The sequence below is a fragment of the Rhipicephalus microplus genome, chromosome X (genome assembly GCF_043290135.1).
Source record: "Rhipicephalus microplus isolate Deutch F79 chromosome X, USDA_Rmic, whole genome shotgun sequence".
NCBI classification, from domain to species: domain Eukaryota; kingdom Metazoa; phylum Arthropoda; class Arachnida; order Ixodida; family Ixodidae; genus Rhipicephalus; species Rhipicephalus microplus.
This window is the reverse complement of record NC_134710.1, coordinates 220350133-220368872: the sequence shown is the minus strand read 5'-3', so window position 1 is coordinate 220368872 and position 18740 is coordinate 220350133. Positions and strand designations below refer to the sequence as shown.

Here is an 18740-nt window from a genome sequence, read left to right as displayed (position 1 = left end):
TTCCAACTCAGATCAGTTCTAAAACCCCAACTCGTGTGGTGGGAATCAAAGTCTCCAACTAAAACTTTGTCTTTGCACCACGACTTTGTAGCTAGATCCAAACTTCGTGTGTCTTAAACTCCATCCGGAAAATGCATATTAACTAAAGTGAAAGGAGTGCAGTTGGGTAATGTAATGTATACTGCCAAAGTTTCACATTCTGGCGACATATGCTTGTATGAGCATTTGACTTTCATACAAATTCTATTAATAATAAAGAAAGCTAGACCCCCACCTCTCGATGGACGGTCTAGTCGAAAAGACCGGAAGTTATCTAACTGGAACAAATTATGCACAAATAGCCAAGTCTCTTGTAATGCTATAATATCAGGAGGGAATTTAGAAGTCAAGTGTACCAAATCCGTAGATGCAGAATAAATTGATCGGCAATTCCATTGGAGAATTTTAAGCGACCCTGTGGTTTCGAAAGAGCTGCTTCCGCTATAGTTTTCTCTAGAATGCTTTCTTTCAAGAAATCTCTCTAAAAGGCTCTCCTTTTCCTTCAGATACTTTTTGTTCTTTGTTTGTTTCAGTGAGCTATTTTTCCTTGACACGGGGATCTGGATCACTTCAGAGACCAAGGGTCCAAATCCATGTTATCTGAATCTATTGTACATGCAGCTTTGTCCTCACTTAGACTCTGTATATCTACTGCAGAGGGAGCTGCAGACGGAGAATACGATGGTGCGGTTTCAAATTCCTCCTTTTGGCTGTGGACGCCTATTGCAGAGGCTCCTGCAGACGGATAATACGATGGCGCAGTTTCAGATTCACCATCAGCTATTGGTCGTGAACTCTCAACATGTTGGGATACTAGGCCTGACTCTCCCGTTGTACTAAATATGCGAGTCATCTGGTTAGCCAAACTTTGAGATAGAGAATCGCAAAGGTTAGAAGCCAGTCGTTCCATTGCTTTTTCTAGAGCCTTTTCTACGATCTCCGCGATAATCAGGGAAATCGACCCATTTATTTTCGAGATATGTCGTGCTGACACATTGGCATACCTCTGAGTTCTAGCCTGTATTTCCTTTATGGCTTCTCGTCGAGAACAGCGCCTACGCCCTATCATTTCAAGAATTTGCATTTCTCGAGCCTTAGCTGAGCAATCAGGACTACCTGCACAGTGTTGCTCGCTGCAGAGACAACATTTCTCTTCTTTAGCTTTGCAGTCATTTGTTTTGTGGTTGCCACCACACACCCGGCATCTGAGTTCTGACCTGCACCCTTTAATAGTGTGACCGTATCGCCAGCACTTCTTACACTAGAGTGGTCACGGTGATAGCGGTTCCACTCTGTATATTAGTGGCCATGCCTTGATTTTGCTTGGGAGATTCGCTCCAGCGAAGGTTACAATTACTGACACAGTCGGCATCTTCTGCTTTTCTATCAGTCGTGCACACCTATAAACGAAGAAAGCACCAGTCATGGCAAACATCTCTAATACCTCAGACGGGGTCGAGCTAACATCGAAACCACGAACAATACCTTTCACACATGCCAGATGCCGGGGAATAAAGGCGCTCACCGGATTGGTTGCGAAACTCGAGTACTTCAATAGGTCTGAGACACAGAGCTGATCAGATGAAAAACATAGAATACCACCTCTGCCGAACTGGTGGACTTCTGTGATGCTGTGAAAGTTAGACGTCGCAGCTCTAAGCTCCACCTGGACCACTTTCGGATTCTTCACCCGAATGAAGCCGTCATTGCTACGGAAGAGGGCCACAGGAACTGCGGGAATGCCATTGCACAGAAACTGATCTACTGGTATCTCCTGTGGCGGAAGTGAAGCAGACCAGAGGAAAGCCCCTGGTCCAGGTGAAGAGAACGGCATCTGAGTGCTCTTTCTAGCGCTAAAAGCGCTTACTTAGCTGTAAAAGCACTATAGGAACACCTAATAAAGGCAAACAAACCACAGCCACTACACAAACTTAAGCCATAACCTTAGAGCAAGCACGACCAGCTACTTGTGTGTTCGAGAACCATTGCACAGAAGCAACAACAACCCGAGCACGGTCGCTTTCATCGTCTTCGTCGTCTATGATGCTCTTCCGTACCAGATGTCGTGTAACATATAATCCCCCGCCGCTCGAAGCGCCATCTCGGCGTCTAAAAGAGAGTAGGATCATATGCGGATATGTATGGTTTCAGATGGGTCACGATGACGACGTCATTATCGGTTTGGGAAGATGACGGCGACTGACTGTCCATAGGAGCAATCTCGTATGTGACCTCGCTAAGCCGGCGTAAAACCTTGTAAGGTCCCGAGTAGCGAGACAGTAGCTTCGAAGAGCGACCAACGTGGCGGCATGGTGTCCAGAGGTGGACCAATGAACCTGGAGAGTAAGAAACTACTCTGTGATGGCTATCGTAGCGGGCCGTCTGAAAGAGCGGCGAGCCAAGAAGACGTTCCCGTGCGATTTGGCGCGCCACTTGAGCCTGAGCAGTGGCATCCCGGGCGCACTCTGTAACTGTTTGCATAGTTGATGGGAGAAGAGTCTCGAAGGGTAACGCTGGATGGCAGCCGAACAATAAATAGGATGGGGAGAAGCCAGGAGTGTCGTGGCGTGACGAATTGTACGCGATTGTCACAAAAGGCAAAGTACTTTCCCAATCAAGGTGATCTTTGAAAACGTACATGGAGAGCATTGTTGTTAATGTTTGATTTAGGCGCTCGGTAAGACCATTTGTTTGTGGGTGATAGGCCGTAGTGAGCTCGTGACGCGTCGAACAGAAGCGAAGGATGTCACTTACTACTTTTGAAAGAAATGAGCGACCACGATCAGTAAGCAGCTGTCGAGGAGCGCCATGGTGAAGAATTACGTCATGAAGCAAGACGTCCGCGACGTCAGTGGCACAGCTTGTTGGTAGCGCTCGTGTGAGAGCGTATCTTGTGGCGTAATCAGTGGCTACGGCTATCCACTTGTTTCCAGTGAGAGAAGTAGCAAATGGTCCAACGAGATCAACACCGACGCGGTAGAAGGGAACAGTGGGTATGTCTATTGGTTCGAGCGGACCAGCTGGTGGCAAGGTGGAATGTTTTGAACGCTGTTAGGACTCACGTGCACCAACGTATCGCCGCACAGAACGGTAAAGGTCTGGCCAGAAGAATATACGCCGCACGCGATCGTACGTGCGTGTGACCCTGAGATGTCCCGCGGTTGGGACGTCGTAAAGCTGTTAAAGTACAGCGGAACGGAGTGTCGCAGGAAATACGAGTAGTAGCTCCAGTCCCTCAGCGCTGGTGTTGCATCGGTAAAGAATGCCATCGCGTAGAACGAACAACTGTAGCGACGGCTATACGTGGGGCAAACGTAGACTCTGCATGATAGACCGCAAGTGGACATCGCTCAGCTGTTCCTTGCGTATGTCGACGAAAGCCGACATGGCGAAGACACAAGGGTCAGAATCATGTGCTGAAAGGTCAGGTGGGTCCACGGGGCGACGGGATAGACAGTCGGCATCCTCGTGCATTAGGTCAGATTGGTATGTCACGTTCTTGAAGATTTAAGGCCCAACAGCCAAGTTGTCCAGTTGGATCTTTAAGGGACGACAGCCAGCACAAGGCATGGTGATATGTAATTACCGAAAAGGTGTGGCCAAACAATTATTGTCGAAATTTTCTGACTGCCCCGACTATTGTGAGGCACTCACGCTCTGTAATAGAAAACTTACTCTCCGAAGGAGAAAGAAGGCGACTGGCATAAGCAAAGATGCGATCCTGTCCTCGTTGCCGCTGGGTGAGAACAGCACCAATTCCATGTCCGCTGGCATCAGTACGAACTTCAGTATGGGGTGAAGGGTCGAAATGTGCCAAGATGGGTGGGGAAGTAAATAATGTTGTAAGGGTGCTGAAAGCAGTTGCTTGGTCAGTACCCCAATACAAAGGCATGTCCTTCTTCAGTAGCTCCGTAAGTGGTCGGGCAATGTCAGCAAAATTCTTCAAGAAACGTCGAAAGTAAGAACAAAGGCCGATAAAACTCCGTAAATCTTTTGCGGAACGTGGTATGGGAAAATCTTTGACAACTAGAATTTTTTCAGGCTCAGGTTGCACGCCTCAAGCAGTGACAAGGTGGCCCAGCACAGTGATTCCCCGACGGCCAAAGCGAAATTTGGAAGAGTTGAGCTGAAGTCCTGCTGTCCGTAAAACCTCCAGAACAGTCGTTAGGCGGCTAAAGGGGCTTTCGAATGTAGGTGAAAATACGATGACGTCATCGAGATAGCACAGGCACGTGGTTCATTTATATCTACGCAGGAGAGCCCATCATCCTTTCAAATGTAGCTGGCGCATTACACAATCCGAATGGCATAACCTTGAACTGGAAAAGTTCATCCAGTGTGATGAATGCGGTTATTTCATGGTCTGGATGATCGACAGAAATCTGCCAGTATCCTGATCACAAGTCGATAGATGAAAAGTAGGCAGACCCATGTAGGCAGTCGAGAGCATCGTCAATCCACGGCAGTGGATACACGTCCTTACGTGTTACTTTGTTTAAGTGACAGTAGTCTACGCAGAAGTGCCAGCTGCCATCCTTCTTCTTGACTAGCACGACCGGTGATGCCCATGGACTGCAGGTAGGTTTGAGGACGTCTTTTGTGAGCATTTCTTCAACTTCGTGCTGGGTAACTTGTCGATCAGCATTAGACACGCGATAAGGACGTCGTCGCATGGGGCTGGCGTCTCCAGTGTTAATTCTATGAGTTACCAAGGATGTCTGACCCAAAGGGTGGTCATCAAAATCAAAGATGTCGCGGTAGGATTACAGCAGGTGCCGGATATCAGCTGTCTATGCTGCAAGAAGGTCAGCGGCGATCATCTTGTCGATGGTAGCATGCGCTGTGCTCTTCGAGCAGGAGAATGGAGCAGAGGACGAAGAAGATTCGGTAACGAACGCCGAAATGGCAGCATGTATACAAGAAACTTTTGCCAAGGTCATACCATCTGGGATAACTTGAGCGCAGCAGTTTAAGTTTACGATCGGAAGAGATGCTGCATTCCCCGTGACTGTCAAAAGTGTGTGAGGCACGGCAACGTTTTTGGCCAGCAAAACGTCAGCAATAGGTGTAAACATGTAGGCACTGTAGGGAACAGGAGGGACAGATCTTAGGTTCACGTAGCTAACGGCTTGATGTGCTAGGCGAACGTGATCTACAGAACACAGACGTGGTTGAGCTGGTGTTGGGTGGTGATGGTAACACGGTAAATCAAGTTGAAGCATGCCGGTTCCACCATCAATAAGGGCAGAGTGGGCGGATAAAAAGTCCATGCCAAGGATAAGTTCATGGGAACATTTCTCGAGCACAGCAAATAGCACTATCGTGGAGCGATGGGCACCGCTTATACGCGCGGAGCGCATTCCAAGCACGGGAAACGTGCCACCATCGGCGTCTTGATCAGTGGTACTGTGGCTGGCGTTAAAACTTTCCTAAGGCGGCAACGAAGTTCTGAATTCATCACTGATATGTGAGCCCCTGTGTCCACTAGTGCAACAACGGGTGTGTCGTCTACTTCAACGCCAATAAGGTTGCGTCGAGTCGGCAGCATGGTCAGAGGATTTGGCAGGCAAATCGTCGATTTAGGATCACCTCCGAGAGCTGCATCATTTAGTTTTCCCGCGGCAGGTGGTCAGTCGGCGACGTTGGTCGGCAAAATTGGGGTGAGCGAGACGACGGGCGACGGGAGAGTGGTGAACAGGACTTGTGGGCATGCGGAGATGGAGAACGACGACGATATGGCGGCATAGAAGGAATGTCTTCACTTGTGGCCTGAGGTGATTCCCGGTAACATTGAAAGCGTCTATGATTTCTCTATGGGCGATGGGTATACCCATAAGATGCCTGATGCAAATACCACCGAGTGTTACAATGGCGGGCCACGTGTCCGATACGGCGGCATTTGAAACAAATCCGATGATCGTCAGAAGTTCTCCACTCGGCTGGATTGCGAGGGCACACCGGAAGGTTTTTTCTTTGGGGATACGAAACAGGGGGTCGACGACGGTCGATCGGCTGAGAGGGAGCTGTAGTGCACTCGAAGGCCAGTCCAACATTTGAAAGCTCTTGTCGCACAATGGCATGTACCAGTGGCACCATCTGAGGGCTTGAGTCACATGCATGGGAGCACGTGGATGCAAGAGACAGAGCTTCAAGTTCACGTCTGATGATCTTGGTGACGTGCTCTGCAGTTAACGGCGTCTATAGTGCAGGCCCGTCTTCGCACGACCAGGTTGCTGCTGTGTTTGGTAGTCGAGTGAATTTATGGACAATACGTCGACTTTTTGCGGCCTCAAAGCGCTGACACTCCTTGATGAGGGCATCTACCGTGTTGCAGTCCTTGCATATGAAAGGTTGAAGGCATCATCTGCAATGCCTTTCAATATGTGAGCTTGTTTTTCGGTTTCTTCCATACCATTGTCTGCTTTTCGGCAAAGGGCAAGTACGCCCTGTAAGTAAGTCACGTAGGACTCTGATGACGTTTGCTCACGAGATGCCAACTTCTTCTCGACCGCTGCCTTTCTACCCACAGACTTGCCGAAAAGGGCGCACATGTTTTCTTTGCATGCATCTCAGCTTCCAATTTTATCTTCGTGGTTCTCGAACCACAGTTTTGCTGTTCTTTTCAAGTATAACAGGATATTGGCTAACAAATGAGCTTCATCCCAGCGGTAATTCTTACTTGTACGTTCGTACAACGGCAACCATTCTTCAATGTCGACACCATTCGTGCCACAGAATGTGCCAGGATCTTTTAGCTGCGGAAGGACAACAGTTGTTGTAGTCGCCTCGCCGGGAGTGGGTCCCTGGTTTGCCATCGTGGAAAAATCCAATTTTCGGCCACTGCGGAGCGCCGTTATATGGTGTTGTACCCAGCACCTCCACCAAATATCACGGGTTGAGAGAATTAATGAAATAAACATATTTATAAAATATACAGGGAGAGTCAGAGTCAGCTGCAGCCAAGATAGAGGTACAACAGCAATAACAACTCGAGCATGGTCGCTTTCATCGTCTTCGTCGTCTATGATGCTCTTTCGTTGCCGATGTCGTGTAACAATATTGGTAAAGTATGTTAATATATTGTTAATATATTGCAGCTCTTATCACCAATGAAGGGGCCTGCGGCCTGTGAAGCTGTCTAGATGACAGCTTTTTTGGCCACCTTTTTGTATCATTGCATTGTATTGATGCGAAATAAACGTGACTTTCATTCTCACTTTATGCAAGTACTGGTCTGGCGGGCTACTTTCTATCTGTGGGGATAATAATCATTAGATTTCAAAGCGTCGCGTCACGTGACCACTGCGTTTGGTGGTAGTTCCCTGCTTGAACTGCCTACTGTTTGACCATCCTGACCAGAAACTGGGCCATGTGTTATCGTCGTCGCGCTCCCCCTGGGAAACACTACGCGAATTTCGCTAATACAGGCTCCTTTTCGCCACAGTTGTCCAACGCCCCCAACTTCCTCATTCTTCTTCTTGACCAGTACGCATGGAACACATCCATTGGGGGAATCGGCCGAGTACAAGGTGAATTGTTCTCACTATTTGAACAATCAGTATTACTTCTTGTTTTTTAGATGCGAAGCAGCTTACGGTGGAGTTAAATCTGGTGTGTGGCTTGACCACCCTTACTACAAATGCGCGTAAGCTGTCCCTAGCAGTCCCGTAATAATCATTTTAGTAGTAGTAGTAGTAGTAGTAATAATAATAATATTAATAATAATAATAATAATAATAAAATATTATTATAATAATAATAACAACAACAACAACAATAAGAAGAAGAAGAAGAAGAAGAAGAAGAAGAAGAAGAAGAAGAAGAAGAAGAAGAAGAAGAAGAAGAAGAAGAAGAAGAAGAAGAAGAAGAAGAAGAAGAAGAAGAAGAAGAAGAAGAAGAAGAAGAAGAAGAAGAAGAAGAAGTGATCGCGTCGGGGACCGAGATTTTGTAGACGCGCGATGAACCCATGTGCTCCCGCGTGGGGTCCTCGTACATGAGCTCGGGACGAGTAACAACAACAGAAACTACAGTGAATGAATCGTGTGCTCCAGTTGCAAGGACGCGTAAACATCCGGCAAGGTGCCAACGATTAACGAAACATTTAAGTCGAACCATGCGCTGTTTTTCATGCTGCTCATAATTAGATTTACTGGGCGTTGGTGTAATTTCTTCTTCTCCTTATTGGTGTATATATTATAGGCTTTTCACACATTCCCTCAAGGATTGCAACCTGTCCTTTTGCTCTCCAATCATTAATTAAAAAAACATAGCATTTTGGCATCGCACATGAACTGCTGTGTCGCCTGTTGGAACTTCTGACACCCGACCGTTGCCTCTTGGTCGAGCTCCAAAGTGCTCCTTTGCCGCCTAGCATAGGATGACTCCCCCCTCAACATTCATTACTAAAACTGGTGTTGCGAAAACAGAAGTAGTTCACAGAAGCCTCATTTGCTATATAATGGCATGCACTTCACTTGATAATCAGACTTGATGAACTCAAAATTACTGCACCTACAACAAAGACGACGATGGGAAAGGCAACAACGGTCAACTATACGCAACACGCATCATAATTACCTAGGTACTTTGTAATCTTTACATTAATTATATAACCTTTATTATTCTAAAACTGCACACTATTTTAAAGAACACTTAACTCTTGGCCAACCCTCAACAGTGTGTATGCGCCACGAGCAAAAGGTGAACAAGAAGTACGAGAGTGCGCCAAGCAGCACGCAAAAAAAGTTGTTGAACTGATTTCGAGGGCTATATTATACGCTAAGTCTGCGCAAGTGCTTAGTCGGCTCTTGGTCACACCAGCGCACTGCGGTTCCTGGTCGCTCCACTGTTACTGGCGCAGATGCCCGCCTGCTCCTCGTGATCGGCCTGTCCAAGCTTACCATCTAACCAGTGGTAAACGAACCCACCGACAAAGATGTGGGCAACAATGACATGCTCACCAAGTCGTCCGAGGCAACGAAGCTCTTCAAAAACGATGGCGAACAAGGACAGTTCGTGCCTGGTGCCACCCGCAAGTCCATGCCGGGACTGCGGGAACAGCGGAAGACGTGCGAGTATAGCGACGTTGTTTTCTACGCCACCGACGACGTCAGTATTTGGGCGAATCGCTTAGTAATGTCCGCGAAGTAAGCGCCGTCAGTAGTGACAGCTGATGTGGATACGGTGTCAGTTGGATATTAGGTCTCTAAATGTCCAAGCAGCAAGCACCAATTACTCGCTGCTCAGCACGATTTGGGTGACACTTCATGTATGATGGTCTTTCAGACCGATGCTTTGTTCTACAAACAAGTGATGGTGAATTATTTCTTTCATAACTTGATAGATAAGATATGTGGGGTTTAACGTACCAAAACCACCATGATTGTGTAAGACGCCATAGTGGAGGGGTCCGGAAATATAGACCTTCTAGGGTTATTTAACCTGCACCCAAATCTGAGCACACGGGCCTGAAATATTTCTGCCTCCATCGGAAATGCAGCCGCCGCAGCCAGGATTCAATCCCGTGACCTGCGGGTCAGCAGCCAAGTGCCTTTTCATAATTTGTCTTGGCCGGCTACTGGTTTGCTGAATACGTCAAAATACTTTAATGTGTGATGGCCGGTAATGCACTGATGAGTCTTGGTCGCTCTTTATGCTCAAAATAGAGTAATTTTCTACGTAATAAACGCGATTCATACCTTGCCAAAAAAAAAACTCCTGCGTACCAAGCAATCAAATGAATGCACATTTCTAGTTCAAGATATGGTGACACTGCTCCATTAATCTCCACTCACATTGCACGGACCTCTACTGAGACAATGCTTTCGGGGCGGAAACCATTGGACGTGCGCATTTCCACTGAGTTAGTATGTGCTCTCATATCGTACTCGCAACTTCGTAGTTGTAGTAGCCTCCCACCGACTCATTAAGAGAGTTCAGGGCCCACTTGACGCGCAGTTCACAAATATCATGTTATTTACACGCGTAAGGTAAATGCTGACGATTTTTGAACGAGTAAATGCTGGGAAACTCGCCTAACGCTGGCGTCACTGTGTTATGATTTTTTTTCGGCGCGGGAGGCTTCACAGAGACCATGTACTGCGACAGTGTTGAAAGTAGCGACTTTGATCCCGACACGCGAACCTGTATTACCAACCTTATATATTCGCGAAGCTGCGCGAGAATGCTCGCCAAGGAAGAAGCATCTACATTGTGGGCGGCTGCGATGGCAATGGAAAACATTCGACCGGTACGTCATTTGCAACATCGTGAATAGTCTTACTAATGTAGCAACGATACATACAGCGAAGCACTTCCCTAACTTGCGAGGCTGCGCTCTTAAGACGCGGTGAACGACTTCATGGTGGAAGACGTACACAGGAGGCCACACAAGAGTTTGTTTTTTTTTTCACGCTTCCTGGTCAATGCGCGTAGTGTACTTTGTGTGTTTTGCATTAGACTAGCATTGCCGGTTTTATTGTATATTCATGTAGCTATTTGTAACGAGAATTACTGCTGCTCTGCGAATCGTGGGCCGTGTTACTGATTGCGTGCGCTTGTGTGTCGTGACAATCTGTAAGCTTACTGCATTATTGCTTCCCTGTGTACCGCGGACCGTGTTACTGGTCGTGTGTAAACTTTGTGTTCAAACTCTGCACTGTACCACTCCTGCCCTGGCTGCCAAAGGGTGGCTGGCAGTATTGAATAAATAAAATAAAATATTCAGGGCTGCGCAAATGTACATAAGGGACAAGGCTCTGGGGCATTCTAGGAGGCTTCGAATGATGGCTCTGTACACATTCATTGCATGCTGTTCTTTAACTGCATATAGGCGTCAGTGGCGTCCGCCGGCACACGACAGTAGTCCGTGATTTCAGCCTACAATCGCATCCCGACATGCAATTGTAGGCGTACAGTTTGTAAAATCCGCCCACATCAGTCGGGCCCAATTCTTGTGAAGCTGAACTGATTTCTCTGCCATATACAGCGCACTACCAGTCGGCGGACGCATTCGAGCAGCACAACATCTTCCAGTCTCTGTGTTACAGCATACTTCCGCACCACCAAGCCAAGCTTTTCGTTCCACCTTCTATTTCTTCTTTCATGCTATGCAGCGGAAGAGCCCGACCTCCGAAGGCTCTATGCTACCGACTTACCTGCCATGCCCACTCCAAGGTGCAACTTCGTTGCAGCCATCCTCGCAGCTGCATACACACTATCGGTGGCTTCCTAGGCGAGAATGGTCAACGCCTGTGGTTGTAGTCATTGTCAGCTGTGGTGTAGTACATGTTGCATGTGGTACAGCTTGATAGCGCGAAAATTGTGCGTTAGTATTTTCTGTGTAGTAGAGATGTAACTGACATCCACTCATTTCTACCACAAAATCGCGAGGAATTCCAAACATATTTTCCGGAGTCTTTGACATTTTATTCAACAGCACTTTGACTTGGGTGAGTTCATACAAGCTAGAATAGCATCAGCGCCAATTTGACGAAGACAAAGGATACACACAGAACACAGACGAGCGTTGACTTCCAATTGAGTTTATTTGCAAATCAACAAGCCTTATTATGCGCCAAAACCTGCTTCTAAGTAAGTCAGTGCTCACCTGTGTTCTATGTGTCCTCATTGTCTTTGTCAAATTCGCGCTGAAGCCTATTACAGTCTAGCCTATTACAGTCGTACAATCTACCAATATAACTAAGCAAAATGACGGTGAGTTGTCAAGCATATGAGCGCAGAATACTCGATTTCTTGACAATAAAACTACTGACTTTTTTACTCTACTCGAACAATTTTTATTATGAAGAACTCAGTACTACAAGTTATCTTACATGTATTTTCGAAATATCTTGCACTGCGGCAGCTGCATTTCCGATGGAGGAGGAAAAACATTTCCTCTAATATACAACTGTAGGCCTGTGTGCTCACATTTGGGTGCACGTTAGAGATCCCCAGGTGGTCGAAATTTTCGGAGCCCTCCACTGCGGCATCTCTCAAAATCGTATGGTAGTTTTGGGACGTTAAACCCCACATATCAATCAAATACATTGAAATCATCAGCATGTACAAAGGCTGGCCAATTCTGATTATACCTGCTGAGGGCAGTCAACTGTTGTTCTGTAGGATTAAATATACTTTTAGAGATTCCTTTTCATGTGTCAGCTTTTTTAAATATAAGAGATATTATTACAGTAAAAGCTGGATAATTGGACTCGGTTAATAAAAAGCTACAGTTTATTCAAACTGACATCCTGGTTGAGGTACAGCCGTATAGTTCAATGGGAGAAATCTCGATCATTTGAACGTATTCGTATCTACAATGATTCAGTCGAACTGGAAGCCCCCTGTTTTCATCGCTTCTCGTAGAAGTTTGTCCAGAGGGATCACAATGTTTTGCAAAGCAAACCAAACTAAATTTACTAGATGGGGAAAACAATGAAACAGCAGCATTTTTCAGCAGATGACATATCGGACGCTGAACTGGAGCTCTTGGGCAAGCCACAAATGTTGCTCATAGAGTCGCATCAGGAACATGCAAGCGAATGCAAATTATTGATTACTTTTCATTTAGATTTCATTTACTCAGCCTTGTTAATAAACATGTTTTGATGCATAAATATAAACATTTCTTTCAACATTAGGGCTCACTACTCACGTGCATGTTGGTGCTTGTTTTTTACGTATCAAGGACGGGCGAATTTTGGTCCCTCTTAAAGATCCATGAACCTATATTAAAAATTCACCTGCTACAAATGTGAAGTAGCACTCAGTTTGCGATAATAAATCCAGACGTCGCTTTCTTAAATTCTGTCTATGCATTCGGGTGCAATTTTCGTTCATTCTAGTGCCTACCCATTCATTCGAACGATTTCAATCCTCTTCAAGTACAAAATATTGAGCTTTTACTTCATGTGCTCTTTGTCTGAGACTGAACTTCACATACGAAACAAATTGCTTACGCAAATGCAACAGTGGTGTAACCTCTTTTGTGGACAGTGTGTCAACATAACCCATTAATGTATCTGCAATGTTAATTGAACACAGCAAACAACAAATATTTCTGATCATTCATAATTTGCTCAACCTGTTACATAAAACACTGTCCAAAATGTTCTTGTGTACACGCTTTAATTATTTTACTCCAGAAAATGTTATACATTCTGGAGCAGGAGACTACGCTGGAACACCATATGTATTCCTGAATAATAAGCCGTGCCATGTCGTGTAGGTGACCTCTGCAAGACATGTCTCGCTTAATAAAAGGACCAGTGCTAGCACAGTTTCTTTTTTTGGAACCTTGACAGTGTCACACCCAACAAGCATGTCGTATGACTAACTTTTTGTTTCAGCATCAGCGTAGCTGCACATGCCATAACCTTGCAACAGTCTTCACCATCACAGCACGTGTGAAAAAGAAGTGATGCTATATAAGCACTACAACAGGCTCATTTACAGCCTAGTTATACGTGATACTTTTTGCAAAGTTTCACACATAGAGTGAAGTACAGTATGTGCACCCCATCACATGTACTATGCAAGAAATTTTCAGCCAGCGCATTTCCTCTAGACTAAAAATTCATAAATGAAGAAACAATAGTTTGTGCACCCAATTTCGTACAAGTTGAGCAATTCGTACACTATCACTGCTTTTCAGTGTAACGTTTCCTTTGCTCCTCCTGGTATATTGGTGGCACATGGCGTTGTCACTATGGCAACAGTTGAGCTTCTTAAGACTTGATGTGGGTAGGTTGGAAACCAAAGGTATCTCTTTTGTCTAGTTTTTGAGAAGGAAAATAAAGAAGCACTCATGAGGAAGGTAAGACGGAAATGGTTAAACGAAAATAGGTTCAATGAATAAAATGTTTTCAGCCATACCTTGCGAGGATTTTGGACAATGAGTGCCTTCTCTCATGACATATTCTCCGCTGATTTCAGGTAGGTTCAGCGATGAAGCGTCGAAGTGTACTCTGGTATGAGCTCTTCCTTGAAGGCTGCAGTTGGCTTGTAAGAAGCAACAACTGCCGCGGTTACTCTGGTAGAAGCATGAATGAATTTGTGACGCATGACTAAAAATAATTTTCATGGGAACATTGCACATAATAATGTTAGCGTGGACATAACTTTGCTACGTTTGCGAATTTGTCTTGCCGGTGGCATTTTCATAATTTATTTGTCTTAGTGACGTTCTTCATAGAAGAAAGTTAGCTTGATAGCCCAGCTGGATGGACTATATGGTTCAGGCAATTGTAATATGCTTGATTGTAAACTAACAAAATATGTACAAATTCGTGTATTTACTACAAGTTCACTTGGCTTTACAATGCATAGAATTTATGAACACATCATGTGGCACTCATTTCAAGTGGAAACAGGTAAAACCTATGTTGTAATGATGCCATCTGCTTTACAAAGTTAAGCAGTAAAGACATTTTAAGCGAATGTATGAGTGAAGTAAACAATCTCAAACATCCGCAATGTGTGCATCTCATGAACTGGGCCAGTCGAAAAGCTTTATGAAATGGCAAAACCTGTAGCGCATGCAAAAAAAGGACCATGTTAAGATGCAAAGCAGTGCATTCTCACTCATTGGTGTGCACGCCCACCTTATGGATTGTTATCCCGTTTTCGTAAAGCAGCCTCCAAGCAATTTGCCTGCGTTAAACTTTAACGATGGAGGCGGCGCAGCCCAACGTCGGTGAAGCGCCGCAGCTGACATGGTTCATAAACTTTCGACACGTTTGCTTCGTAGAAGCGGCACGTAAAGTCTGACACACAAACTCGCATTGATATATAAAAGCCGATTTAAAATAGAGCTTCATATTGCTGATCAATAAAAAGTAGCGCGGTGGAATTTGGACAAATTAAGCGACTTAAACGCAATCAATACTAAAGGGCTGCGGCTTCTTGAGCGTCTGGATAAAGTACTTGAACTCAGTCACCACTCTTGTATTAGTAGTAGAAGTAATATAGAAATATTTCCCACTTCTTTTATTAAGAAAGACGGGGTAACTATGCTTCTAGCAACCTTTTCATGCCTCCTGAAATAAAACTTTTAACCGCGTTCAGCACCTCTAAGAGGCAAAGTGCAAACTAACTTATCTGACCGCTAAAGGAGGATTGAAAAGCTCCACCATACGCGCACCTAGATGGAACTCGCTGCAGCCAATTTTTTCGCCTTCTATGGCGATCGCTAGAGCTTCAGAGTTTTCGGGTCGCTGCGTTGGCAAGTAAGCTCGCGACAGACTACCTCTGCTCGCACCTCTGCAGGTTTTGTCGTCATCGCTTCGTCGGCATGCCAGCACATGACAGTGATTTTCCAGCGTTAGCCCAGCTATATGACACGACTATCGCATACAACAGCCCTGACCCCTAAAGCACTCCGCACATTAAAAAAAGTGTAACGCACAGTACATATGATGCTAAATGACAGTTTAACACAAACTTACCGCAACACTTGAACAGAAGCATTTTGGAAGAGACAAGAGCATCTTTTGAGAAATTGATATTAAGAAGTGCTCAGATTTGGGTGCACGTTAAAGAGCCCCAGGTGGTCAAACTTTCCGGAGCCCTCCACTACGGCGTCTCTCATAATCATTAGGTGGCTTTGGGACGTTAAACCCCACATATCAATCAATATTGAGAACTCTGTTTCTGAGTTCACATGTAGCGACAAGTATAAAATGTGTGCATACAGAAACGCAATCATTTTGCAGCTGAAATAGCGTCTTGAAAGAAGATGGAAAAAGAGTTCTCTGAAGTAGATGACTTACTGGTAAGTCCGTGGTTATAGACGAGTGCAGTCTAGTGTAAGATGCCTAAAGCATCTGAAATTCGAGTAAAGAAACCTCCACGCTACTTTAAAAAGAAGCTACTCCAGATGAAAAAATAGACACTTTTAAAAGGCAGCTACTGCCGTGGACGTATATGAACTTATCGTTATTCAATTACTCTCTGAAATGTGAGGCAGCCCATTAATTAAAGGCGAGAAGTTGAATGCTTGGACATAGGTTGTTACTAGTCGATGTGATGTAACTATCGAAGTGTGTGAATAGTGGTCAAGTTTCTGGGTCGATCACAAGTAGTCATAAGGGAGAGAAAAATAGATGACCACCAATTTCTTCTGAACGAAATATGGAATCATGGAACAAATATTTCATTTTCAGCAACAAGGTTCCAAAGTTCTTGCAAAGCCTTACTCGGGAAAAGAAAGTGCCTACTGGCATTATTTACCAGGCTTATTGACGGGCTCAGTTAAATGCATTCTTTTCTCAAATCATCTCTCTTCAACTGAAGTGCTTCAATACAAAACAACTGCCTTCATTTATATGATGAGCCACTGAAATTCATATTGATTCTGAAACACCGAATAGAGTGCCTCTGTCTTCCGACTCAAAACCGCCATTTCAGAGCGATATGTCAGTTCTCCGACACGGATGTCCCGAGAAGTTGACATATAAAACCGTCAAACTTCATCAACACGGAACACAAAAAAGCCCAAAGATTGTCTTTCAGTAGTTACCTGCCCATTGTTTTATCAGCATCAATGATTGCACCGATTGCGGCTAGGGCATCACATCAAGAAGCAAATATCGTTCCCATTTTGATTTGGAGGACAGACGCTGCCAGGCGAATTCGACAACTGCCTCGCTGCCTCACTCTGAAAGAGTGGAATGCGCCAAACAAGGCATATCAGACTGCATCAACTGAATGCTTTACCGCAACTCTGACCTCAATCCTGCCTTCATCGACGACAAGCTTCCCCTCTCTAGTCTTTGGTTGGGAGTTGCCTTATCGAAGGCACATAATGCTATAATCGGAATGACTGGCTAAACGTTTGCGGCACCGAAAAAAAATCGACCACTTGTTGCGCCATTATCCTCGACTTGCCTCGGAGAGGCAAGTACTTTCGAGCACTGCGACGACTGATCCATCGGGCACTTTGCTAGCAGGTACCTCTAGAACACTGTTACACACTGATGAAAACATCTGGGACCCGTAGTGCTGTCCAGCTCGCTGCCTGTATTTTATTGAATTCTTTCTCTCTTTCCTTCTCTCTCTTTCATCTGTCTATTCCCGTTCCTTAATCCCGCGGTGTAGTATACCCAACCGAAAGTCTTTTTTTTGCTAGAAGCGTGGAATCCGCTGAACTATTGCGAGGAATTTTGTGCGAACAAGCCCCAAGCGAACAAGTCCAAAGCACCTGCGTGGCTCAGTGGTAGAATACTAGGCTCGCACGCAGGGGAGCCCGGTGCTAGCCCCACTCTGTCCTTGGTACAATGTTTTTTTTGTTCTTATTTCGTGCGAAGTGGTTACGGACACCGGTAGCGACGGCGGCTGTGGCGGTGGACAACTATGCGGCGCTGCGCCTGAACCGAGTTGTGATCTCATAACAGCTTTCGCTATAAAAGGAAAGAGCACATCACCAGATGTACGAAAAACAGTGAGTTCTTACAAGGAGAATGCGATACTGTGGAACCACACAATGTTTAGGGGGGCTCGACATATCCTCTGAATGGTCATATGACAAATGTCTTGGCCTGCATCAGGGCAGCCCATTCGTATGCTCACTTATTGACACGCTTAATGAGCGGAATTCATTACGATTTCTCAAAACGTTTTTAGCGGGAGATGTTCGCCCCATCCTTTCACTCGCAACGTGGTGGCTTTGCCGAAAAGGCCGCTCTCTTGCAGCAAAATCTATCGAAGCATTCATCGCTTCTCTATTATTCACTCTATTTTTTAGTATGCAATAAGCGTTGTTATATCTTGTAAATTCTAAAGAAACAAACTATCAGATATTTTATGAACTTTTGATTTCTGTAAAAATAAAATAACAATGAGACTTCAAAACATAGTGTGAACTTTTGCCATTTGTACAATATTACGTTTACTTTAGTTTTGCGCTACAGGTATAAAATTCTGATGGCATTACCACACGATCTTCTTAATATGCAGTTCATATACTGCAATTGTAGTATTTGTTAATCACTCTATACACCAAATAAAGGAATTTCCCCTGAATTTAGTGGCAGACCTGGAAACACTTCTTTTGCGTTTCACTTAAATTTTTTTGCACTGGAACATTCTGAGCACACGATCGCTTTCCAGCGCTAACACTTCAAATGAACCTAGCTCGTCTCACCAGTGTTGATTACGGGCTCCTCAGTAAAAAAATCTGTCATGTATTATGACTTCCATTCAGTCATAATAAATACCTAGAAAATGGGATTCCTGCACTGCACCATACAAAATAAATTGAACTCGGAACCGTCAGTTTGCTTGTGGGTGCTTGTCCCTGAAGTGAAAGCCTCGCGAGCTTGCTTCCAGCGAAGTGCGATAAGTGCTCCTAGGCATGCCTTCAATTCAGAGCATTGGCTTTGCCTTACGTGGCATTCTATAACGCGTCTTCACCTTGAAGGAAGAGAGAGAAAGACACCTCAAAAAAAGAATCAATAAAGCGACTGCGGAGACGCTGCAGAAAGCTCCCGCTAAATAAATCACGGGGCCAGCACGAAGAGCGACCAATCTCATCAGGCTTGATCCCAGTTGCCAACATTCATTTCGCGGATCCTTCAGCACAGGTCTGAGCTGTTCCTTCCGGCTGCAAGCCACGGCAGTGCGAGACAACATGCTCGTCGGGGCTAAAAGAATAGTGCCCGTACGTTCGCCACGCGAAGGTTCGATGGAAGATGCCCGGT

General features: G+C 45.2%; 1 protein-coding gene across 1 annotated transcript in view; it reads left to right on the top strand.

Moving 5' to 3' along the window:
• Positions 1–11272, top strand: part of LOC119187549 (uncharacterized) — a 33548-nt gene extending 22276 nt beyond the window's left edge. Inside the window, exons 12-13 of the mRNA XM_075876529.1 lie at positions 8951–9151; positions 11154–11272. Of these exons, the coding sequence (XP_075732644.1) occupies positions 8951–9151; positions 11154–11272 (320 nt within the window). The remainder of the gene's footprint in view (positions 1–8950; positions 9152–11153) is intronic.
• The last annotated feature ends 7468 nt before the right edge of the window (positions 11273–18740 follow it).